The sequence below is a fragment of the Ovis canadensis genome, chromosome 21 (assembly GCF_042477335.2).
Source record: "Ovis canadensis isolate MfBH-ARS-UI-01 breed Bighorn chromosome 21, ARS-UI_OviCan_v2, whole genome shotgun sequence".
In the NCBI taxonomy this organism is placed as follows: domain Eukaryota; kingdom Metazoa; phylum Chordata; class Mammalia; order Artiodactyla; family Bovidae; genus Ovis; species Ovis canadensis.
The window spans coordinates 61,371,713-61,397,016 of record NC_091265.1 but is presented as its reverse complement, the minus strand read 5'-3'; the positions used below and the strand labels follow the sequence as shown (position 1 = coordinate 61,397,016).

The 25,304-nt window shown below is 41.5% G+C and overlaps 1 protein-coding gene and 1 non-coding gene across 4 annotated transcripts in view; both read right to left on the bottom strand.

The window, feature by feature from the left end:
- Positions 1 to 25,304, bottom strand: part of KDM2A (lysine demethylase 2A) — a 91,389-nt gene that overhangs the window by 10,406 nt on the left and 55,679 nt on the right. For all 3 annotated transcript variants that reach the window (XM_069565564.1, XM_069565566.1, XM_069565565.1), the window contains 10 exons: positions 23,498 to 23,676; positions 20,398 to 20,504; positions 19,966 to 20,059; positions 18,649 to 18,802; positions 18,432 to 18,547; positions 14,836 to 14,962; positions 12,602 to 12,996; positions 2,792 to 2,875; positions 1,419 to 1,688; positions 749 to 880 (listed from right to left, as the gene is read on the bottom strand). In XM_069565564.1, the coding sequence (XP_069421665.1) occupies positions 749 to 880; positions 1,419 to 1,688; positions 2,792 to 2,875; positions 12,602 to 12,996; positions 14,836 to 14,962; positions 18,432 to 18,547; positions 18,649 to 18,802; positions 19,966 to 20,059; positions 20,398 to 20,504; positions 23,498 to 23,676 (1,658 nt within the window). The remainder of the gene's footprint in view (positions 1 to 748; positions 881 to 1,418; positions 1,689 to 2,791; positions 2,876 to 12,601; positions 12,997 to 14,835; positions 14,963 to 18,431; positions 18,548 to 18,648; positions 18,803 to 19,965; positions 20,060 to 20,397; positions 20,505 to 23,497; positions 23,677 to 25,304) is intronic.
- Positions 14,513 to 14,584, bottom strand: TRNAE-UUC (transfer RNA glutamic acid (anticodon UUC)). Its single transcript has one exon. It is a non-coding gene; the product is annotated as a tRNA-Glu (tRNA).

The following is a 25,304-nucleotide window of genomic DNA, read 5'->3' as shown; positions in this document are numbered from 1 at the left end:
AGAGTTGTCTTAAAGATTAAATGAGGAGTCATATACAACTGTGCTTCTCCATTCTGGCTGCACATTAGAATCTCTTGGGGAGCTTTTGAACACACCTGAGCCCAAGGTCCATGACAGAAGAGTTGACTCAATATCTGAGGTTAAGGCTTAAACCTCCTTATTACTTTTTTTTTTTTTTGCTGAGCTGTGTTGTGTGGCTTGTGGGATCTTAGTTCCCAACCAGGGATGGAACCCGGGCCTTTAGCAGTGAAAGCCCATAATTCTAGACACTGGATTCCCAGGGAATTCCTATTATTACCTGGGGTAGTGCACCACCCCAGGTATGCACAGAGCCTGATACAGACTCAACACACACTAAATGTCAGCTGATAGTATTACTCTCACCATCTTTCAGGAACTAATAACCCTCGGATACAATGAAGTATGTAATAGAGACGCTTAAAAAATGTGAGGCATTCCAAAACTACGCTATTCCATGATGGCTGGGGACTCCAGACATACCCACCAAGGCCAGCCTGTAAGCTCCACGAGGGCAGAAACAAGGACTATTCTGTGTACTAGCTTAGCCTCAGGGTCTAGCACAGTGCCCAACCTGAACACAGACACTGAATCAAGAGCAGACGGTGGACCCCTCTGTGACCCTCAGCAGCCTCTCGTGACAGATGTCCCACTCTCCTCTGCTCCACTCAGAGTCTTTACAGACACTCTGTTAGCTGAGACCTCATGGGCCCCTTAGGCCTCTCCTCACCTGGAGGCAGCCAGGATGAACAATCTCGTTGCAGATACAGCATTCCATGAGTTTCTTCTCAAAGTCCTGTGTTTCCTCGTTTTGATCCACCTCTCCACAGAGGGAACATGTGACGGAGTGAGGCAGTCTGGGCTATAAGAGGACAAAGACAGAAACCAAAAAAAGAGCAGGCTTAGATCCTTATCATTCAGCTTCCCTTTAACTGAAGGTGGACAATTTGGTTCCTGCAATTCTCCAGTAAACACTTAAGAGAGCATGGAGATCAGGTGGAAAGAAGAGAGGTTTTGGCAGGAAAATGACTAAGGAAGAAGATAGGAAGAGTCAACTAGCTGAGGAGAGACCAACAGCGAACAGTTTATTTTCATCTGGCCTATCCTTGGCCTCCCAGGTCCTTCCTTTCTAATCCACTTAAAGAGGGAACAGACTGCAGTGATCTGTCCTTCAAACACTAGTCTCTCATTAGAAAATTAGGCAAAAATTAAATTAGATTATGTTAAATATTAGATACCTTCCTTCTAAATCCAGAGACAAAAGGGACAAAATGAAAAAAGCCATAAAGACAGCAAAACCTTTTCTTTCCAGCTCTGCGGGTCTATACTATATGTATATTTCAGCCCCACCCTCAGCACCACACCCCTCCCCCATATTCTTTACCCAGCAGATCACTCACTGCCAAGCACTGCCGGAGAACACAGGACTGCTTCATGCGACCAGGCCCCCCAAACTTCTTCATGTCCCTGCAGTAGTGACAAACACCACACTCTCCCTGCACGCAGGCTTTGCATTTTCGACAACGCACTCGTCTCCGTCTGGCTCCAGACACGATGGGAGAGGCAGCGGCTGGGCGCACAGGTGTTAACCGCGGCGCTGGTTTCATAGTGTGAGGCTTTGTGATGGGGATGGTAGGAACCCGCACCTTTGGCCGGGTTGGGAATTTAAGCTGGAAAGAGAAAGCAGTGAGGTCAAACATATAAGGTAGCCCTCCAGTATTTCCTTATCCTAAATATTATTACTCAGAATACACTCCTGAAGAAGACAGGAAACTACCTGAAGGAGCAACAAGTCTTATTCTTTATTATTCTAAATTCAACCCTACAATTTTGGCACATAGCAGACACTCCAATAACAGCTGAGCATGAATAAATTTCTCAGGTATATGTTTATAATTTTAGCAGCTGTATTTTACCATGCTGGTGATCTTTTTAAGAACAAAGAGTGTGTCTTCCACTTCTTTAATTTCCACTGTGCCTTAAACACTTTTTGGACACAGAACACTCAACAGACAGGGCCAGAAAGGACTAAACTGTTTTGCAGCAGCCCCATGTGGCCAAGGAGAAGCTAAGTGGGACAGAAGCACTGAGGAAGGAGGAAGTGGTTCTTCAAAGACATATTTTAGACAAACACCTTTATATTTTGCCTAAATGTTCCTGGGATGTGATAGCTCTGCAAGTTGTAGCTGGAACACCAAAGAAGGGCCTAACTTGCCAGACTCACTCCCAAGATCAGAATTCTATGACTGATCTTGACAAAGGACAATATGGGATAGAATTATGTAGGACCTGACTGAAGGGACATGAAAATTCATAAGTGACAATCTATTAACTAATGGGTAGCTGTTTTCATCCCTTCTCAATTCAATACTGAAGTCCAAATCAAGGGAAACCTTGAGAGTGTGGTCTCACTTCAATGAAGAAACGTTCTAGCCTTTTAAATGTATGTCTAATTATTTTAACTAATTTTACATCAGATCTATAAAAAGAATTGAGTCACTGGAGCAGAAGGATAGGAACCGATGCACTCTGGTGAACAAATGCACATGCTGGCATCTGAACTTGGATGCAGGTCTTTTGGTTTGACAGTCTGTTAAGAGAGTCACCTCCAAAGATAGCTTGACTGAAGAGTCAAAACAGAACTGAGTAATGATTTCCTGTCAGTTCACATTAATGCACCAAAACCTGTCTGCCTCTGGTTGTTCTTTTTCTTCCTGGAATGGTAATGGTTAGCCAGCAAACTTTTTCAGCAGCTTGAAGAGTAGTTTCTTACCTTATCCCTTTTCGGCCACTGTACTATAGGAACTCCAGTGAGGGCTAACTTGGGATCACTGTTGGCAAGCTCCTCCAGCAAAACCTAAGGGTGAGATAGGAGAGAAGAGGGGAAGAGAGGACACAGTGAACAGAGAGTCAACCACTTCTAACAACACCCAGACAGACTTAGCCTCAGTTCCCCTAAGCACCAAGGTGAAGAGCAGGCTGGGAACTTTCGACATTTTCCCTTCATATAGAGACCCACTGAGAAACAAACAGAGGACGGAAGAGAACTCCAACTATCAGGACTTTAAACTTAGCTCTGCTTCCAACCCCGCACTTGTGTGCTCACTGTAACCACGCTACCGCTGTCAAGTGTTGTCACACAGTTCTGTACATGACAATAAAACTCTACACCACCTCTTTACTCTTCTATACCAGCTAACGAGTACCACTGTAGTTAAAAGAATGCCTTCATTCTGTCGACGTTATTAGCAAATACTGACTGGCAAAAATAACAAAAAGGATTGGCTAATACAAATAGCAGGGTCTTAACATCTTGATTTCAACCCAGGACTCCGTTCTTTGAAGGCTGATTAAAGGAATCTCATTCTCAGATCTCTCTCCCTCACACCCACATGCACACACACGTATCCATATGCACACACACATGTACCCATATGCACATATGGTCACTTATTTGCGTTTATTCCTATAAAGGGGGCAGAAACAATCTCAGGGGCAATAGTTCTCATGCCTTCAGCCAATCTAGTTTGAATACCTCAAGGAACAATTCTACAGTAAGAAACTGCCACTCAAGTGAGTCACACTGGTTATTATTTTGAAACAAATCTTTTATGTTTTAGACAGAAATTTCTCAGTCCCAAACCTTCTAGCACAATGAAATCTCTCCTCATCTGACCTCATGAGCCCTAAAGCAATGGCAACTGCAAAACAACAACGCCCCCGACACACACACAGATCCAGAACACAAATCACACGATTTCTTTCTGATTGCTTTAGATGTATACAGGATATCAACTGTTTCAAAAAAAAGTAAACTTTGATCCTAGACAGGCCAGCATGCCTGGGCCATTTTAAATAATCATTCTCAGAATCCTGTGGGCTCTATGCCTAGAGACCAGGACTCTTGAAGCGTTTCTCTACGAAGTTTTTTCATCCTTAACCTAAGGATCAAGCTCCAGATCCAGAGCTGGGACTCAGAAAGACCCTTTAACTAGTACCCACGAAGCTCCTCCAGGATGAGTCCCTCTGCCAAGTCCCCCAGATGCCTCTCTCCCTCCCCCAAACTGATTTCCTCTGCAGACGTTTTATTTACTTCGAGTTGCTATGGCATCCTATTCTGGAGCCTCCTGTTAGCACCACACTGCGTGGGGGTGAAGAGGCGGGGTGCGGTGCCACGTGGGACCAGGCTCCGGCCTGCTCCCAATCTCCCTGGGGTGAGAAATTCAGGTCCATTCAAAATGTGTGCTAGGGAGTGCGAGTTCCCCTCCCCCACTTCGCACTGCTGCCGGAGTAGGACTCTGCCCATTTCCTCCGCCCCTAGAGCACTGAACTGTCCACAAACAGGGACTTTCCACTTTCAGCAAAACAGACTGCACAGAAAGATCCGCAATTGTTCAAGAGTAGAACAGGAACCTAACTATCACCAAAAGCAGTCTACCTGCAAGATTTCTGTAGGGGACAGGGAAGGGTAGGTGGATAAATTGTGTCTGTGTTGGGGCGGGGGTGGAGGGTGTGGGGGCAGCTGTTCACACAGGCACGACTCAGTTACTAGGGTCTGTGTGGGTGTGGAGGGAAATGCAGATTTCCTTCCAAGCCCTATTTCACTGGGGCCATACAACCAAGCACGCCCTGCTTTCATCAAAAAAGGCAGACTCCAGCTGAGGCCCTTCAAGAAACCATATAAAGAAGCCACCACCCTTCACCAGAGGGGGTTTGGGACAGGGAGCGGGGGTGGAGTGCGGAAAGGCTTACGCCTATCTAGCCTCCTGGCATGAGAGAATGTTCAAGCGCAAGCCCACACCCGACACAGCCCAGGAAGGGGACGAGAACCGCGGGCGCCTGGGTGGAGAAGGGGAAGAGACTCCCAAAGGCAAACGACCCAATTCGAAAGCATATCCCACCGGGACAGGAAACAAGTGCAGTGGCGACGGCAGCACCGATACCTCAGCACTAATCCGGATTCGCCGGCAGGCAGTTCTCCTGCCTCTCCGCCACCGAGACCGGCCCCTGCAGTTCCACACACCACACACCACAGACCAGGAGGATTCTGCCGCCCGCCCGCCCGCCCGCCCGCCAGCCTGACCTTGTGTTTCCCGTCCTCTGAAGCTGCCGAGCTCTTGGATGAAGTTTCCCCAGCGTCTTTGTTTTGCTTTCTGTATTGGAAGTTGTGCTGAAGGAGTTAGGTGTTCTGCCTCTAGGAAAAATCCCAGTTTACTTGAAAAAACCCTGAAATCTCCCAGGGCACCTAAGGCAGGGCAGTCGGGCGATCACCTTTCAGGCTACCCGGAGGGAGCGGCGCGCAGCACCCTGCGCTCCTTCTTGAGCCCCAGAGCTCAGCCGCGGCTTCCTGTGCCTGCGAACAATGCTGCTGCGTCACCCACATGCAGCTCCCAGAAATGCTTTGCAACGGAAGATGGCAGGAGGGGAGCCGAGCTCGAGTGAGCGAGCCAGCAGAGGGCCCAGCGTCCTGCGGCAGAGTCAGGAGGGGGCGTGCTGGGCCGCACTCCCGGCGCGGCGATTGGAGGACAGCCCGCCGGGAGGGAGCCGCCGCCCCGCCCTCTCCCTCCCACCGCCCCGTCAGCGCCGGGGCAGAACCCAGGGCCGGCCCCCAGGGCTCTCGCCGGCGACTTCGGAAGGCGCCAGCGGAGAAAAGGGAAGGCTTTAACCCGTGCCGAGTCGGGTCCCGCGTTCGAACGTCCTTGCCGCGGCCCACACCCCGGCCCTCAGGGTCACCTCCCTGTCTCGGCCGCGCTCCCCTGGGCTGCACACAGGGCTCCCCCCGCGCCCGGGCAGACAGCGAGTCGCCTGAAGTTCAGCCTCTGCGGTAGAGCCCGGCCCGGAGCCGAGCGCCTCTGGAGTTACCTTCTCTCCCCACCAGCGGCCCGCCTCACCTGCCCCGGCCGCCCCTTCCCTAGCCCGGAATCCAGAATCAGCAAAGAAACAGTTTCCAGAAACACCTTGGATATGACACATACCCACCAATACTGAGGGACCTGATACCATCCGTCTGTTCATCTCAGCTACTTCCACAACGGCGGCGGCCTCTGCCCCAGCCCGCACCGTGAGAGCCGCCCCGCTGCGGGCGGCGGGCCGGCTCCCTCGTGACCAAGTCAAACCAGCGGAGGTGCACCCTCAGGAGTTTCACTCCCCTGCTTCGGCATCAGGCACCGGGAACCTAGGGCCAGCACCGCCTCCGACTCCACACCTGGCGGTCTCCTGGGGCCTCAGTTATCAGCGCGGACTATGCCTCTCACTACCCCATCCTCAGGACACCAGCACCCCCTCACTCTTCCTATTCCTGTCGTTTGACATTGCCTGGATGAAGCAACCAGTCTCCCATTCGGTCACACATCTTGGTGCCACTTCTGACAGCCACTCAAGTGACACGTGTCACCTACTCTGTACTCACCGATCCACAGTCAGGGTTAAACTCAGACTGAAGGAGCACTCTTTACTCAGGCTTCAGCATTCAGTATATTGGGGCCAGATTTATGTAACTTTTAGAGTCTAATAAATGTAAGTTGGCTTTTTGGGAAATTACAGAAGCGGCTTTGAAATAAACACCTCAGGCCACTGAGAACCTAGCTCTTACCACTGGAAACATGCTTATTTATCTAGCTTATTAACCAGGACAGTTGTTTCCGTGAATTCCCCTGCAGAGTCAATGGCCGAGTCTGCCCTTTGAGGCCTGGGGCTCTCCTGCCAGGGGCAGCACGTTTACTTCTGACATTAGTTTACCAAGGGAAGGAGAGACTTTTGTACTGTTCTGTGGAGCTCTTCCTGGAAATGTGTGAATGGTCATTCTAATCCTAAACTTGTACTTTTATGATTCAAAGACTCTCTGTAATTAGCCTATTATGTTAGAAAAACATTCCTTAACATTGTGAGAGGTCCTCTTGGAAAATGCTTATTTAGGTCTTAATGCTATCCAGCCTAGAGGGATGCTACAACTATGCACAAATTCTTAAGAGAAACAAGTTACTCCAAAACAAAGCAAAAGTCTGAGTTGTAGCAAGCACAAATTCTAGAGGCCACCAGGAAAGAACAAAAATCAGACAGGGCACTAGGAAACTCACTTCAAGTAAGTTCCCAAATCATACATTATAAATAAGGCCCAATTTTTTCCTTCTTTTCATTCAGAATAAAAGGTAGGCAACAATGATGAGAATTAGTAAGAACGTAACATTACATAATACAGGACTATAATGAAAACATTTTTAAAGAACTGTATCTGTTTTAATCTAACTTTATATGCCTTGTAGCTGAGTTATTCAAAACTTTTTACTCAGTAAGAATGTGAATTATTACAAATATCAGTAAAAACTACAAATGAAGTTTTATTTATACAGGTTCTTTTTTTTCCCCTCCTCATCTGGCTTAATGGATTAAAATCCAATTATACTGGGCTCTCTATCAGCTCTTCTCTTTGTTAGTGTCAGAATCACTCCCAAAGTGTCAGATGAAGGAACATTTCTGATTCGTGTTTCTGTATTTATTCACAACCATAACTCTGCTTCAGTCCCATCATCCTCCTGAGGTGGAGCTTCATATAAATTCTTAGATCACAGTTACAAAATAAAACGCTAGATAAACTCCTAGATAAGAGCCAACTCCTAGATCAGTAGCCAACTGTACCACAAAGGAAGAATTTCAAATTTATAAATTTGGAGTTTTTATCATTTACATAATACTGTAATCATCAGTTTGCATCATCTAACAGGAAAGGGATTTAACCGGTTAACTAAAAAGAAGGGCGCCTCCTTCCCTCAGGACAGAATCTACCACCAGTCCTCAGGGTCAGGTCCAGCACCTGTAACCCTAGAAGTCACTCACTCACTTTCTTAGCCCACTTAAAATGCCTGCTCCTCTACTGGACTTTAGTAGGCCCCCTGAGGGTTTGGTCCACAGTATGTTTGCATATTTATACCAAACACTAAGCCTGGTTCTTGGCAGAGAGCAGGTAGGGATTACTTACAGTAGTGAAATAAGTGAATTTCAAAGATTTGTAATTTTCACATCTCCACTGAGGTAGATGTTATTTTATAGAGGACAAAACAGGCTCTTACTGATCTAGTATCCTGCCCGACAGTCACATTTTTGCCAAGCGTATCACAATGTCTTAGAGAAAATAGGAAAGTAGAAAAATATTCAAAAACACTGAAATTGTTTCATTAACTGAGTTGGGCAGCCAGATGTATTGATATATTAAGAGCCTCTTTTTATACATATATTAAGAGCTGCTTTATTACCAAAATAAACAGAAAACAATAAAGTCTTATTAAAAATTCAGCCTTCCAGCTGATTCCCACCACCTTGCTATGACCCACGGTCAGTAAGTGGTTAACATGCCCACTCCAGGCCCACTGTAATTTTAGCACATACAAAGATACCTTTTTTAAAACATTAATGGGATTGCACTATACACTATACATACTACTCCAGGTCCTGCCTCTTTACTCAACATCTCTCAAGGACATGGCCTCTCAATTTTAGATCAGGAGTCAAGGTTACATTACACCCCCTCCCAAACAGGACTTTATATATGCTCATTACTTTCCCCTAACTCTGCCAATAAATCAACCTTTTTTAATGCCCCATATTTCATCTAATCCCCTTGCAACTCTGTATGATTCTTTCTTCAATACTGTAGAACATTTTTAGAAGCTTCAAAGCCCCTTAACCACATCACTAGAACTGCTTCTCCCAGGGAATACGTAATTATGGGTATCTCATCCCACCAATGTTCCTCTAACCTCTTCTCCTAGTTATTTGTGAGAGCCACATCGGCTACAACAAGAGACCATCCCTCTCTCTTACAGGAAGTGTAAACTCTGGGCTTGCTTTAGTCTTTCACTGCAGTGTAGCCTTCTGTGCTACCACAGCACCAAGCTCTCTAGCACTGCAGTCTCCAGCTGGGCAGTGATTCGGCACCCACCCGATCCAACACTTTTTTTCTTTTTGGTGGTGTTCAGGTTTTCAAAGTATTCAAGTCTGAAACTATTATCTAAAGCTCAAATTAAATATAACAGGTCAAATACAGGAATAAGCAATCCATTTGATCTTAACTGAAAGTACCTGCAGAGCTGGGCTCTAAATCCTCTGTCTTCTGTCATCAGCTGTATTTTGATATGGTATCGGGTAAACAAGGGAGAACTCAAACCCTGCCAGTCTGTGCAGTCATCCTGCTGGGCTACTCATCCTCTTATGGCCCAGTCTCTATGCCACCTCTGTCTTACTGAGCAAAGGCAGCCATGTTTTCCATGATTCCTGATAAATGGCAAGCTCTCTTAGGACACTTGTCACAGTGTTAACAGCTCTCTCAACTCTTCTTAACTCATTCCCTTTCTTGCTGCCTCCTTTTACTCTGCCTAAAGTATGACACAAATCTTTGTACATTTTCCCCTACCACTCTGCCTCTATAAATATCCTTATTTAACTATATTACTTAAGAGTTGCTGTTGTTCAGTCGCTAAATTGTGTCCAACTTTTTGTGACCCCAGGCACTGCAGCATGCCAGGCTTCCCAGTCCTTCACTATCTCCCTGAGTTTGGTCAAATTAGTTAATAGTTTGTTTATTTCTATCATGACATTTGACCTGTACAACTGATTAGCGAATTATGACTTCCTACAACTGGATTCAATGAAATCAAATCTATCTATAGACATCCCTGAGGATTAAAAAGATATTTCTCTTTTTTATAAATTAAAAATGCAGATCCCCAGGCTAAAAGAACATTAGTGAGAGATTAACTTTTAAAACCTTCCTTCTTAGGGTTCCTAAAGGCAATTATACAAGTTAGTAAGTCACCAAAGTCACAATTTAATGATTTCCACATCCATGGTGGAATATCTAGGAAAAAAGAAACTTCTGGACTTTCCTGGTGGTCCAGTGGTTAAGACTCCAAGCTCTCAATGCAGGGGGCACAGGTTTGATTCCTAGTCCGGTAATTAAGATCTTGCACGCCACAAAGCAGGGCCAAGATAAAATTTTAAAAAAAGAAAGAAGAAACTTTGGGGAAGTTCCTTGGTGGCCTAGCGGTTACGAATTCAGACTTTCTCTGCCATGACCCGGGGTTAGTCCCTGGTTAGGGAACGGAGACACGCAAGCTGTGTGGCCTGGCCAAGAAGAGAGACAAACTTCCATAGAAAAAAAAAAGATGCTATACTCAAACTCTCAGGAAAATATATATGTCCCATCACAATGAAAACAAAACATATAGTGTCCTTTGTTCACTCAGGGGTGGGAAGTGAGTTTGGGAACTGGCTTGTGAATATGGAAAAGTATGGCTAAGTTTGTTCTGGTGCACTGTTATCAATCATCATTGACAGGACCACACCTACCTGGAGCTTAGTTAGTTCCTCCCATAAACAAGGCCACAATACCACCTGCCTTGTCTACAACAATGTTATAAAACTAAACTGTAAAACCAACTGCCTAGGTTCTATCACTATGGAGAGGACCAAGCTCACTAGGTTACCAATCCTTTCAGTCTCTTAAAGTTTTTATCATTTCAATGATGCATAAATAATAAGATATAGTTAGAACGTCAATTGAAGAAAGAAAAAAGTAAAAAATTAGAAGTCTAGGTCTTAGCCCAGTCTTTGGAGTTCTTTCCTGAGCTATCTGGCAGAACGTAGCGAGAACCTCAGCTGGTTGTTTAGTGGTAGCCAAGAAACACTTGTATAAGGATCAGGAATAAAAACGTCGTACTATAAGATATTTAGCCCATCTTCCTTAAGGTCACATAAAATTATTCCTTATAAATTATTCTGGGGCTTAAAACAATCTATACAAAAGGTTTTAAAAATAACACGTTACAAATGGTAAAAGGTTTTAAAAATAACACGTTACAAATGGTTAACTAGCTTTCTAATACACATACCGATGCTCACATACTGAAGACAATTCCAAACAGTGATTTAAAGACTTTTTTGTGTTTGTATTAATGGTTACTTTTTGGGGGCCTACACAGGGTGGCATGTGGGATCTTAGTTCTCTGACCAGGGACTGAACCCATGTCTCCTGCAGTGGAAGCTCACTCTAAACCACTGGACCTCTGGGGTAGTCCCCAGTGGTTTCATATGAGATATATAAGGAAAGATTTACTAGAACTCTCTCCAGTTCGAACAGTTCAAATCTGGATTTCCTAAAAATAAATTCATTTCTTTGAGACCAATATTTGAGGAGTGGGTTGGACTTTGACGATTACTAAGCATCAAAGCTATGGTTTTTCCAGTAGTCATGTATGGGTGTGAGAGTCGGACTATAAAGAAAGCTGAGTGCTGAAGAATTGATGTTTGTGGTGTTGGAGAAGATTCTTGAGGGTCCCCTGGACACCAAGGAGACCCAACCAGTCCATCCTAAAGGAAATCAGTCCTGAATATTCATTGGAAGGACTGATGCTGAAGCTGAGACTCTTCATACTTTGGCTACCTGATGTGAAGAACTGACTCATTTGAAAAAGACCCTGATGCTGGAAAAGACTGAAAGGTGGAAGGAGTAGGGGATGACAGAGGATGAGATGGTTGGATGGCATCACAACTCAATGGACATGAGTTTGAGTAAGCTCAGGGAGTTGGTGATGGACAGGGAAGCCTGGTGTGCTGCAAGTCCATGGGGTCGCAAAGAGCCAAACACGACCGAGTGCCTGAACTGAACTGAATGCTGGGAGACTTACTGAGAAAGAAGAAAAATATACAAAATGGTGAAACTCGATTTGGCAGTAAGATGAATTACATTTAAAATGACACTTTTCTCAGACGTTGCCCCAATGTATTTAAGTCTTAATGCAGATAAATCTGAACCTCAGTTCAGTTCAGTCGCTCAGCAGTATCCAACTCTTTGCGACCCCATGGACTGCAGCACGCCAGGCCTCCCTGTCGATCGCTAACTCCTGGAGTTTACCCAAACTCATGTCCATTGAGTCGGTGATGCCATCCAACCATCTCATCCTCTGTCATCCCCTTGTCCTTCTACCCTCAATCTTTCCCAGCATCAGGGTCTTTTCAAATCAGTCAGCTCTTCGCATTAGGTGGCCAAAGTATTGGAGTTTTGAGGGAAAGAGTTAGAAGTGGGTGACAGAGGATGAGATGGTTGGATGGCATCACTGACTCAATGGACATGAGCTTGAGCAAACTCCAGGAAACAGTGAAGGACAGGGGAGTCTGGCATGCTGCAGTCCATGGGGTTGTAACAACAACAAATGTGCTTGGGATAAGACTGCTATAGATTTTACTGGCCAATTTTGTTCTGAAATAGGCCTCTTTATCAGAGTGTAACAAGTTCTAAGTAACATTTCTTAATATAAACATTTTTCTCAGGCTCACCCTTTTTCTAGGGTCAGCCTGTAATCTGCATTTTTAAGATTAGATTTAAATCCTAATTGAACATACAAATGTTCGCATTTTCCTAATAGGGACCTAACCTCATTCTAGGAACTGAAACACTGTACAGCCCAAACACACACACACACTCTTCTTTCTGGTTGAACCAAGATCACTCCAAACTCCCGAATCTTCTCTCAGAATCCAGAAACTGTCCTAGCCAGATTAGCAGCCGTTATGCAACACAACGAACCCTTACCTTCACATCAGCAATGAGAGCGTCTTCGTCTTCTATCCCTGTAGGGACGCATTTCTTGTGCAGTGGCAGAGATTCCAATTTATCTACAAGGCAACGAAGGCCTTCAAGCTCAAAATGGGTCAGATGCACCTGTCGGTCCTTTCGGGGGCTACACTGGGAATCCCACACTTGGCCATTCTGGGAACCCCGGCTAGAGTCAGAGGATGAGTCCCCAGACAAAGTTTTCTTCAGACTTGGAAGACTTCGGCAGGTTTTGCCCAGTCCATCATAATCCAGGCTGACCCCATTGGCCACAGGGCTGGTGAGGACAGAACGTCTGCTGCTCAGGCGCCGGGGCTCTCGGTCTACTGCTTCCTCGTCCCCATTTCCAGACTCCAACCCATTTAACTCCAGATCTGCCAGTATGAGGAAAAGTGCGGTATGAACGTGCCACTTGGCCATGCGGTCAACAAGAGAACTAGGTAGTACGGGAGGGGCCCTGAGGTTATGAATGACAAAGTCACCCGGGTTTAAAAACGGTCTTCCCTATTCCAAGCCATCTGTCTACTGCTGAAAATCAGTTATAGGTAAAAACAGGATCCTGAGTTACTAGGACAACTGAGGCAACAGTCAATTGGGTTTTAAAAAGACTGGGAAGGGTGCAGTCTTTAATAAACAGTCTGCTCAAAATAAGTTACCCACGAAAATAGCTATAAGTGAGTTTCAAGTTCAAACTTAATTTAAGGATTATGATCTCATTATCTTTTAAAAGACTAGTACTAATATGAAGCACATTGGCTTCCCTGGTGGCTCAGTGGTAAAGAATCTGCCTGCCAATGCAGGAGACATGGGTTCGATCCCTGGGTCAGGGAAGATCCCCTGGAGTAGGAAGTGGCAACCCACTCCAGTATTCTTGCCTGGAAAATTCCACTGACAGAGGAGCCTGGCAGGCTACAGTCCATGGGGTTGCAAAAGAGTCAGATATGACTTAGTAACTGAACAACAAAAACACGAAGCACATATATTTAAAGACCACCTTTGTTCAAAATTTTGGCCATAAAATTAAGCTTTGGAATCAAAGTCTTAGCAACATGGCTAATAAAATGAATATTTTTTAAAAGAAAGATTTTGATAGTCAAAACAAAAGAAAGTTTTGAAAGAAGAATTTTTAAATGTTAACTAGTCTTTTATTATGAAAGTAACAAATGCTGACTATTAATAATTTAGAAAATACAGGAAGGTGCAAAGAAGTAAGTCATCCTGTATTTCTCTATCCTTGGAGAAACTCAACCGTGTGATGGATTGTCTTTCCATCTTTTTCTATACATATGTGTATAACTACAACTTGACATATTTTTAAACAAAATTAGGATCATGCTATATATACAATTCTGTATCCTGCTTTCACATATTGTTGAGCATGTTTTATTTTCAAATGACAACATCAATTATCCTCAGATGAAATGCTAAGGCAAGAAGTATTTTGCTTACATGACCACAGGATATGGCAGTGTTGGCTCCTCTTTATTTTCAAGGCATAGAATAGCCTAAAAATGTATAACAAACTATCTTGACATCCAATAAAATATTTCTCCTGATGTAAGTTAGGGAGACATTAAAACTCAGAAGAATACACATTTTACAATCTTACCAACATGATTTAAGTTGTAACATTCCCATTTATTAACTCTTAGATCATGAGCAAGTTTTTTAATTTCCTTGAACCTTGATGTCACCATTTGTAAAATACAGATGATATATACACCTCACAGGCCGTAACAACTTAATGTATACCGACTGTTTACTTTGGTGCCTGAAGAGTAACTCTGATGATGCAATCCTAGTTTTGATTGTGCCAAAGACCATTCTTTACACAATAAAACATGTTAAGACTTTTTTTCTGCCCATACAGAGCTGCTTGCAGGATCTTAGTTCCCCAACCAGGAATTGAACCTGGATCATGGCAGTGAAAGCACAGAGTCCTAACCACTGGACCATCAGGGAATTTCCAACTGACTACTTTCTTGAAGAGCAAAGTACTAACACCAGATGAGATCCAGAATATTTCATTTAGCCCTAATAATTCACATCTGGGTAGGAGGATCAAATGTAGCCATATTAAACTGGTACTTCTAAGTAGATAAGTAAAAAGATAAACCATAAAAACAAAACAACTGGGGAATGGCCTTTGGAATATCCCTGGCCTTACCCTCAGTCCTGTGGAGTAAGAAAGTTCATGTAGGTGGAACACTTACCCATGCTAAGGGACTCTTTCTGAAATTCCTTAGTTAGGTGAGAGCGGTTGGTTATGCAGTACACATAGCGCTCCAACACGTACCAACACATCTCATAGTAGAATGGATAACGGAACTTATTAGGAACCTAACATGGGAACAAAATAATGAGAAAATCACGCTAATAACAATTTTTCAGGAAAGAGGGTAACAAACAATCACTCCAATAATTAGCCCAGGAAAAACTCTCTCTAGTTAACATGTAACCCTAGGTTGCCATGTGGAGCAAGAATTTAAGTGAATCTCTCAACTTAAAAAATGTTGGTCTTGGGAAATCATCACTAAAGATAACAGGTACTTGGAAAGACCATTTAGAACTATCAAGAAGCTGTCTTATTGAGTGGGAAACCATCAAAAAGAAGTTTTGAGACAGAGAGTAAAATGTTAGTAAGGCACAATATACTTATTGTATATATCAACCATTCTTGCCGGTACCTCAATCAGAAGGCCAAGAAACACAGAATATAATGGAAAATGTTTTTGTTATGTCCATACATACGTGAAAGTACGATTAGAGATGCATTCCCAAGCTATACCTGATCTACGACACCAGACTGAGTATTTCCTCCCACTATTAGCTCTCAGCTTGCCTGCCTTATAGTTTGTACTCTACCAAGATGGTATGTCCGCAAATCAGTTTACTATTCCATGTGGCCTCATCAGCTGCCATCTTTAGCTTTCTTTCCATTCTTCCCCCAAATACTATGAAATTATTCCAGGTGAATTATAATAAAGATAATTGCCCTTTAGATTTATCATGGTCAAGGAACCCGCAAATCAGCATGGATCAATCACTGAGCAAGATCAACCATGGAGATTATCTTAAATACAGGCATACCTCATTTTACTGTGCTTTACTTTACCGAGTTTCACAGATATTGTGGCCTGTTTTTTTTTTTTAAAACAAATTGAAGATTTGTAGCAACCCTGCATTTGTCAGATGATGACTAACACTGTTTAGCAATAAAGTGTTTTCTTTTCCTGTTTTAACTCTTGTCTACCTTTTGTTTTTTTAATTAATCATTTTTTAATTGAAGGATAACTGCTTTACAGAATTTTGTTGCAAGTATTTTTAAATTAAAGTACATACTTTTTTTTAAAGACACAATGCTACTGTACATTAACAGACAAGTAATGTAAAAATAACTAACAGACTATGTATAATGTGAATATAACTTTTATATGCACTGGAAAAATAAAAATACTCCTGTGATCCAGTTCATGGCAATATTCACTTTACTGCAGCAGTACTGAACCAAATGTGCCAGATCTCTGAGGTATACTTGCACATTCTGCCTGTCTTCTTTCAAAAGGATAAGGAAAACAATACTTTTAGGATTGCTCTGAATATGTAACTCCTGAGAATGTTTCCACCTACTTTTCAAAGCTCCATGTTAGGCAATCTTTCCAAATCGGGGAGACTCAGATGGACACCCCTTTTCAAAACCCTTCACTAGGTCACAGGGCATCACTGGGGAGTAAGATCACTTTCCTCATTGCAAGGCAGGAGAGATATGTACTTTTCATTAGCTTTCCAATGCAAAGGCTTTAGGTTCTGAATCTTAGTCTCTGGTGCCACTACAGCTTCAACAACTAGAAGAGGGTTCTCCTCCCTTGTTTGAAAATAAAATTAATTTACTTCTGGTACAGCAGGAGGGAACACAAGAATTAATAGATACTTGATCCCCCCCCCAATTAAACATAATACACTGCACTTCTCTGTTTGCCTTTTAAGTTTTAAAAAATAAAATAAAGTAAAATAAAATATAAAATGGGCATTACACTTTTAATTTTTCACTTGGAACTCAAGAGACTGAGCTAATAATAGCCAGGACATCATACACCCCAACTACCCCATTATATTTTACCTATGCTGCCAGACACCACAAAGCACATCAATTTCTAAGGCTGGGTTAGAATTTTCAGAAAAAAAAGTTTTTAATATTCATTATAAAATTATTGAACCTTTAAGCACTATCAATAGACTTACCAATACTCAATTCAAATAGTATATTTCTACACTGGCATGGCAAAAGTAACTAACACATTGCATTAAATTTATAACATATCTTATATTTCTTTACTAAAGCATTCTCTACACATTCTCTTTTATGTTAAACTTTGTTAAGTTTAAAGAAGTTGGTAACATAATAAATGTATGTCAGGTTGGTACCAGCAATGTAAAAGCTTGGGTGTAGAAAGCAAAAAAGAAAAAAAAGCCTCTGTGGACATGTGTAGAGGACCCAGTGCAATTTCACGGAAACACAGAGAATTCCTTATTTGGAAGGAAAGAATTAAGTCATATTTAGGAAAAATGGAACAGTATGTCAGTTAGATACTGAAATTTGACATTTTCTGATAAACAAAGTCTAGGAAAATTAGATAGACAAACCAAGATTAGTTATTACCAGTTTAACAGTCTGCAGGAGACTTTTTCATGTAGAGTTAAAATTACCTACAGTATTGAATATATATCCTCCCTTTCTTCCCTCAAACTGAGCAAACAATTAAGCAATGGGCATAATGGCAATTTTTGGCCAAAAAAGGGAATGCTTTTAAAAAATATTTTCAGATTGAATCTTACAACAAGGTAGATGGTATTATTGAAAAATGATTTTGAGTTAAATAAGAGTATTTTACTATGAAATTATGTGATTTTTCTCTTTTAAAACATTTTAACTATTTTTACTGTTACTTTAACTTCAAACTTAGTAAACCACTATTATATCTTTTGTAGTTTCACTACTTTTAACAAACAAGCTATAAAATTCTATAAAATTCACTTCAATAAAATTTATTTTAAAAGCAATGTATCCTCTCTTAATTCTAACAGGGCAATCTCTATAACTCCGACAGCAACAATCTTGTCTCTTATGTATAATATTTATATAATAGGTAGCTCTAACCAAAATACATGTTTCAAAATAGGCACCAAAATGATTAATTATTTTTTGATTTTTAATCCTGAAAAGTTTTAATACGCCAAAGAGTTTATAGAGCAGTACGACTAAGACTTTCATAGCTTTTCCAAGATTCATCAATCATTAACATATCATACTTTGGTGGGGTGTAAGGCAGAATTTAACTAAAAGAGAATTTTGTGACATAAGAAAATTATATGAAATCAAATTTCAGTGTCCATAAATACAACTGTATTATATTTGAGCCATCCTCACTTGTTTAAGTGCTTCATTCCAGAAGGCAGAGTAAGTGCTTGTGACAGATACTGTATGGCCCACAACGCCTAAAATATTTACTGTCCGGTTCTTTACAAAAAAGTTTGTCAACTCTTGCCTTAAGGTATCTACTGCATGTAACTTTTCCCCTATATATCCCGGATGATTTATCAGCTATGTAACACCCTGTGGAAAACTGACAAAATAAGACACACAAATCATTTTCTACAAAGTTTAATTCTCTCATGGAACCCCAGTTGAGAAAGGCAGTGTACACATTATATGTTAAAGTACAACAGTTTGAGTGTTACACAGTAAGCAGAGTAAAAACAGATATATGAAACCTCTTCACATTTAATTCTTACATAGTTACTTACTTACCCGTGTTCGATCTTCAATGTTGTATATTTTTAACTGCATGGGGATATTGAAGCTATGCAAAAAATTGCCTCCAAACACCAATGTGTCTGTAGGAGTATACACAGCGTGAATCCAGCCTAGGAGAAAGGGAACGGAGGGCAGAGGTTGTAAGCACTCACTGTAGTGTGGCTATCTTAGAGGCTAGAATAGACAACTCACTTCTTTCCATCTTGCTTACCTGAGGGAATGACGAAGGTATAGCCCTGCTTTAGCTCAATGCGTTGGCAATCTGATACCCGGTCACCCAGAAAGATGTCTCCCTGTTTCCCTGACAGCAGCCAATTCTCGTACAGCTCCAGGTTGTGGGCTGTAGGGGGGATGAGCCAGAAGACCTGTGAGTTAAAAAACTCCAGTCTGTTAACAGCCATTGACATGACCCAGTCGTCTCCCTCAACTGATAAAACAGGTACAAATTTAAGACCAACAGGTACAAGAGAAGCAAGCAACCCTCCCAGCCTACAGAACTTGACCATTTGGGAAATTCTAGAGGCCTCAGGGAAGTAGACCTTTTCTGTCCTCCACTTGATCAAACAGCATTAGGACTTCCCTGAGGTTTGATTGTAGAACCCGGAACCTATACAGGATTCAGGGTGAAGGAGGGCATTAAGCTTGCCACCTAGGCAGTCCCTTCCTTGCCCCTAGCTGGCTGGCCTCAGTTAGTCAGGTATACAGTAACTTCAAAAGAAAGGCCTGGGTTGCTCGATTCCAAGGTAGTAACCAAGATCAAAAGGACAAAACTCAAGACACCATTTAAATAGATTTAAAGTAAACAAAGTGACTCTGGATTTGTCGATATAGCTATTCTAATTCAGCCCTCACTTAAAAGCATCATCTGTTTTCATTCCAGTTCTACTTCTCTCTCATAAATGCTTTCATTTCTTACAAGAAAAAAAGGGTATCAGTAAGAGTGTAATACTATAAACCTCTGATATTAATTCTACATTTCCATTCTCCAACAGCATTCAGAAGCACTCTCAGAAGCTGGCATATAAGGCTTTGTGAATGAGGATAATCTTTTGAAATCTATTTATATCCCCATACAGGACTTAAAGGCTTCCTCTGGCTGCATTTCAGACCAATGCCTCTATACAGGGAAAAGTGGTCTGGATCCCAATCGACTGATTTCATTGTCAATCTAGCCGCACTTTGTGTTCCCTTCTACTATTTACTATACTTCCATGTAGACAAGTTATCTTTTCCTCTTAAAACCACTTCCTTGCCTTCATTTGGAGAATTCTCCTTTGGGAATCTAGAAACAGGACTGTTGAAGTTTTAAGTACTGGTGACAATATTGGCAAAAGGAAAATGGACGAGATGGACACCAATTTCTACTGGATTCTAACCAAGAAAGTCACTTAATCTATGATTCTCTCCAGATAGGTGTACGTGTATCTCCTAACAGACTAGTTTTCAGGGTATATGAAGCATGCATGAACTGAAGCTAAGTCATATAACCAGCTTCAGATTCCGATCCCCATCACAACTGTGACCATACCTTTCCCCCTTGATGGATATGATACCAAACAGAGGTACCACCGAAGTCCACATGGAAGTCAGTATAGCAGCCTCGAACACTCATCAGACAGTACCTGACCCAAAAAAAGCAGTAGCGTTAGTGCACTGATGAGAAAAAGGAGACTTTTCCCACCACAATGCCACACTCTCCCCTGTGTACTCCCCTCCATCTTCCACCTGATATAAACTCCCAGCTGGTGAGAGGAATGCAATCTCAAGTCATCACAATATCAGAAGAAAAGTTTGTTTTCCTTTATGTTACCACGGCTATGGGGCTCTTACATACACTCTTCCTTTGGAACTAAACTTGACTCTCTTGGGACAGGAAGCAAGGCTGTAAGGGAGGACCCATTCCTGGGTATCACTCTGGCCTCGCACAGCACACTGCGGAAACACAGGGAAAGCCACTTACTTCTGCACTTTAGGGTACTGCATCTCCAAGATGGCATTGGTTGATTCAGTCTGACTTTCTTTCAAATGCCTTGGCCACATATTGTCCACCCAGTCAATGAAATCCACCTTTAAAAGGAGGAAGGACATTTAGGTTGGGATTAAAGAGAATGCTAAAGTCAAGAAAAACAGAAATTCTCAAAACACATACTGAAAGACTACAATTCAACTTCCAGCAAGCAAACAATCTTTTGTTAAATTCAGAGTCAACAGGCAAACATTCTAGATATAATTATTAAGTGAAAATGAAGACTAATGGTTCCACGAGCATGATCAGAAAGATAGCACTGATCAAAATAAAGTCACTTTTTAAGAAGTCATTAAATGACGCAGTAGTACCCAATAGAGCCCTCTCTGTATGGCAGACCGGCCTCACCAGCTATACCGGCAGGGGTGGGGGCTGCAGGGTGGAGATAAAAGGCGCTGTCTGGAAGATTCCTGTAAACTTATTGAAAGACAAACTGCTAGAAGAGCCAAGATACCAAACATTTAAGAAAAGGAAAGGAGAAGGGAGGAGAAAAGGAGAGGGGAGGAGGAAAGGATAGGGGAGGAGAAAAGAATTCCATAGGGATTTGCAGCCTTATATGAGCAATGTGCTATAGAACCTACTGGGTTAGGAATCAGAAGTTCCAGGTCTATCATGTTTTCTCAAGATCTTTTGTGAGGCTCTGAAACTTATCTGTAAAATGAGGAAAATTACCTCAAAGGAATATTGTGAGGATTACATGTAAAAAGTATTAAAATTTTCTGAAATAATGTTATCAGAGTTTAGGAATCTGGTTTTTTCCTTTGGCCACTCCATGCAGCATGGGGAACTTCCCCCACCAGGGACTGAACCCATGCCCTCTGCAACGGAAGCATGGAGTCTCAACCACTGATCACCAGGGAAGTCCAGGAACTTGTTTTAAATAATATGTGCTGAAAGAAATGAGAAATGAAAACTGTATGAACTTATTTAAACACTTTACACTGAATTGTAACATGTCCTATATCTTCAAATGTCTGCATCCAACCACTGAACTCCAAGAAACACTTAAGTAGCTAAGTGTGAGTCAAACAACCATGGATTCAGCAAAGCACTGGTGCTGCAGGTATCTAACATGGCTATAAAAAAGATGTACCTGGTAAGCTTTATAACTTATGTCCATATATATTCCATCATTTATTTCTTTACAACATATATCTAGATAAATGCATACAATCTGTGTGTAATGATGTAGGTGAATGTTGAGTGGATACTCAGATGTAAACCGTGAGTTTTTGGAAGGGGTCGCTGATGACACGCAAGTTTAAATAAGCAAGATGAACAACTATGAAGATTCAGTTTCTGTCCCATTTCAAAGAAGTTCCACTCAGGGATCCAACAGCTTTCACCAAACACCCACGGGGCCTAGGAAGACGGACTGGGCTCCAGGTTTCTTTCTTCTCATCCAACAGAACCTATTTTCCGCTCTCTTAGTGTAGTGGCCATGATCTCCCATCTCCTGGAACTGTCCTTTGGAAAGCCTTTACCAGAGTAAAGGATAACTGACTTGTTCAATATACTTACTATAAGTTCTTATGTTTGGACAGGAACAGAAAGATTAGGAACACATGAGTGTTTTTTTGTTAAGTGTTCACTCAGAGATAGTTGGATCTTTTTGGCTAGAATCTCACCTGCAGCAGTAAGTCACTCTGTCCTCTTTCTGTTTGATATTATTGGGTATCATCTGACTACCAAAAGAATACTGTAGTAAGGTGTTCATACCTTTTTCTTAGGTTACTCTTTAGGCTCTGGATAGGCCTTTTGCTAAATGGTCACATCCGTTTGAGAACAAGTCTCCAGGACGGATAATCACCAGTTTCTACCTGTTCTGTACCAATACAGGGCCTAACTGGGACATAATCAAATCATACACTGCAAAAACAGCCCATGGCCTTCCATGAACTAATTTCCCCATCACCAAACAAACTTGCACATTATATCTGCTACTTCTTCATCTACTTCTAAGTTACTGCTGGGATGATAGCAGAAGCCATCTCTCTCCTCTAGAGAGAATCTCACTTCATGCTACCACCCACAATGGACAGTTCAAAGTTGCCCAGCTTAATCTCCTTGCATCTACTTTTGCACATACTATTCCTCCTGCCTGGGATTCTGGTCTTTCTTCTCTGCCTCATTTCTTCTTTCATGTCATGACCGGGGCTCTCTTTACATCACACTGACAGAACATTTTCCCTTGGTCTGTACATACCAATGTGTTAGTGATAATAATGCAACTACCTAGTAAGTTGAAGGTATGTGTGTGTGTGTATGTGTGTGTGTGTGTATATATATATATATATATATATATATAAATGACATTATTATAACCAATTAACCACATTTTAACTTTGAAAGTCAAAGGGTACAATTAGGATCATTTAAATGAAAACAGGATAAAACACTGAGACTTTAATATGATGTTTAAAATAATAGTACATTCCAAATGCCATTGTTCCAGATGGAATACTTGACTCAAGTGAGTTCTGAGACAGGAATAAAAGTGGTCAAAAAATGACTAAGGATATTTTAAAAGTAAAACCAATCCCCCTCAAGGAAAGGATCTTGTAGATAGCCACTTTCATAAGAGAGGGGTTAAATCAGTATCTACGTCAGGAAAGTTAAGCACCAAAAACTAACTTTCCCCCATGCTGGGTTGTCAATCTGTTGCTACTAATCATCCAATAGCATCTACTCACCTGCCTCTAAATCATTTTTCTCCCAAGCATCTCTACAAGTATAAACCTATAGGATAGAAATTTACTTGGCAAACTTCCTAGTTACAGTTCTTATCAGAGTGAATTTTAAGACTCTTCCCCATTACATGCTAGTGACAAAGTTCTAAAATTATCAGAATGGCCTCTCCCTATAAAAAAATCAAGTGATGCTGGAAATGATAAACCCTCAAAAAGTACAAGTTACTCTTTTTAAATTTTCTTGTTCATCTTCATCTTTATCCCGCTATGTTTAAGAACTTCTCCCAGTGTATAAACAACCGTCCTGGTGACAAAGACAATGTGGAGACAATGATTAGACTAACCGTGGAGGGCCTCTGCACCATGTTCTCCAGCCTGGTGTGGCTAAACTCTAAGCTGATGACATTATAGAGTTTTTCTCGCTCCTCCTCTGGGGTCTCATAGTAGCGTGTCCACTGAGCCATAGTCATTTCAATGCCTTTCTGTGTGTTCACATCCATGACATCCACCATACGACGACTCCCTGCCATGAAAGATGCATTGATCATTTCTACTGAGCCACTGATATCCTTAAATATATTAAGAATATAAGATACAAATGAAAGTAAACAAACTATTATTTTTCCTTTACAGTATTCAGCAATAAATAGACAGGAAATAGCTGTCACTTGAAAGAGGTAATCAACAGAAAACCAAATCAGAAAGAATGAGAATGACAATGATTAATACCAAAAACAATAATCACTCCCTATGGCATGTTTACTACATGGTCAGGCACTGAATCTTTATTCAATATCTCAATCCTAACAATTTTAAGTACTAAGTACCATTCATAGATGATAAATTTCATACATTCCATAAATATTTACTGAATGATAAAGACATCTTAATGGACACAACCACAACAGAAGGCAGAATGCCAAAGAGGCCACATGAAATAGCAGGGGGAGAAAACAACAGCCTCAGAGTCAAAGAGACCGAAGTTTAAATCTCAGCTCTAATATTATTTAGGCAAGTTATTTAATTTTTCTAAACCTTAATATTTTCTTCTGTAACTAGGGGATAATATCACCTTGTGGGCCAATGTGAGGATTCAGTCAATGAAGTAAAATGTTTGACATAAAATAGATGCTAATTAATTAAATGGTAGTAAAAATGAAAAATCAAAAGAAAAAAATTGTTTTAACTAGACTGATCGGAGAAGGCTTTTAGAAAAAGAGAGGGAAGAGGAGACATTTGAGTTGGGCCTGGAAGACTAAACAGAATTTCAGTAAGATTCAACACTGTGAATTCCACACAGAGGTAATAGCATAAGAGAAGATACAGAGAGGCAGTCCAGCTAAAAACTTAAGAAAATAGTGGTTAAGGAGGTGAGAAAAGGAAAAGCTGCCATTGGAATATTAAAAGTACTATTCAATTTGTAAGAAACTAACAAATACCTACTATATATACCTAGCCTTGGAGGATAGACCAAGGATACTGTTAGGATCTGGTCCCCAGCTCTCAAGGAGTTTACGGTCTAGTTAGATATAAGAGATAATAGGCAAGATGACAAGAATATGGTCACAACAAAGCAGATATGGCAGGATACATATAAAAAGATAACTGATAATGTAAGGCAACAGACTAAACCTTCATTACTTGGAAGAAAAGGCGAATGCTAAATCAAAACTGCCTTGGGATACCACTTCACACCCACTAGGATGGCAATAATAAGAATAAAAGGAAAATAACAAGGGCTGGCAAGGATGCAGAGAAATCAGACTGTCCTGGGTGGAGTGTAACATGGCACAGCTGCTATGGAAAACAGCTTAATGGTTCTTCCATAAATTAAACCTAGAATAACCATATGACCCAGCAACTCTACTCCTAGGTATATATCCAAAAGAATCAAACACAAATGTTCAAACAAAACTCACACATTAATGTTCTTAGCAGTTCTAATTACAATAGTAAAAAGGTAGAAATAACTCAAATGTCCACAAAGAGATCAATCACTTAGCAAAATGTGGCATACCCACACAATGAATGGATTATTCAACCATGAAAAGGAAGTATTGTTATATGCTACAATACAGATAAACCTCAAAAATATTAAACTAAGTGAAAGAAGTCAGCTCAAAAGGCTACATGTTTTATCATTCCATTTAC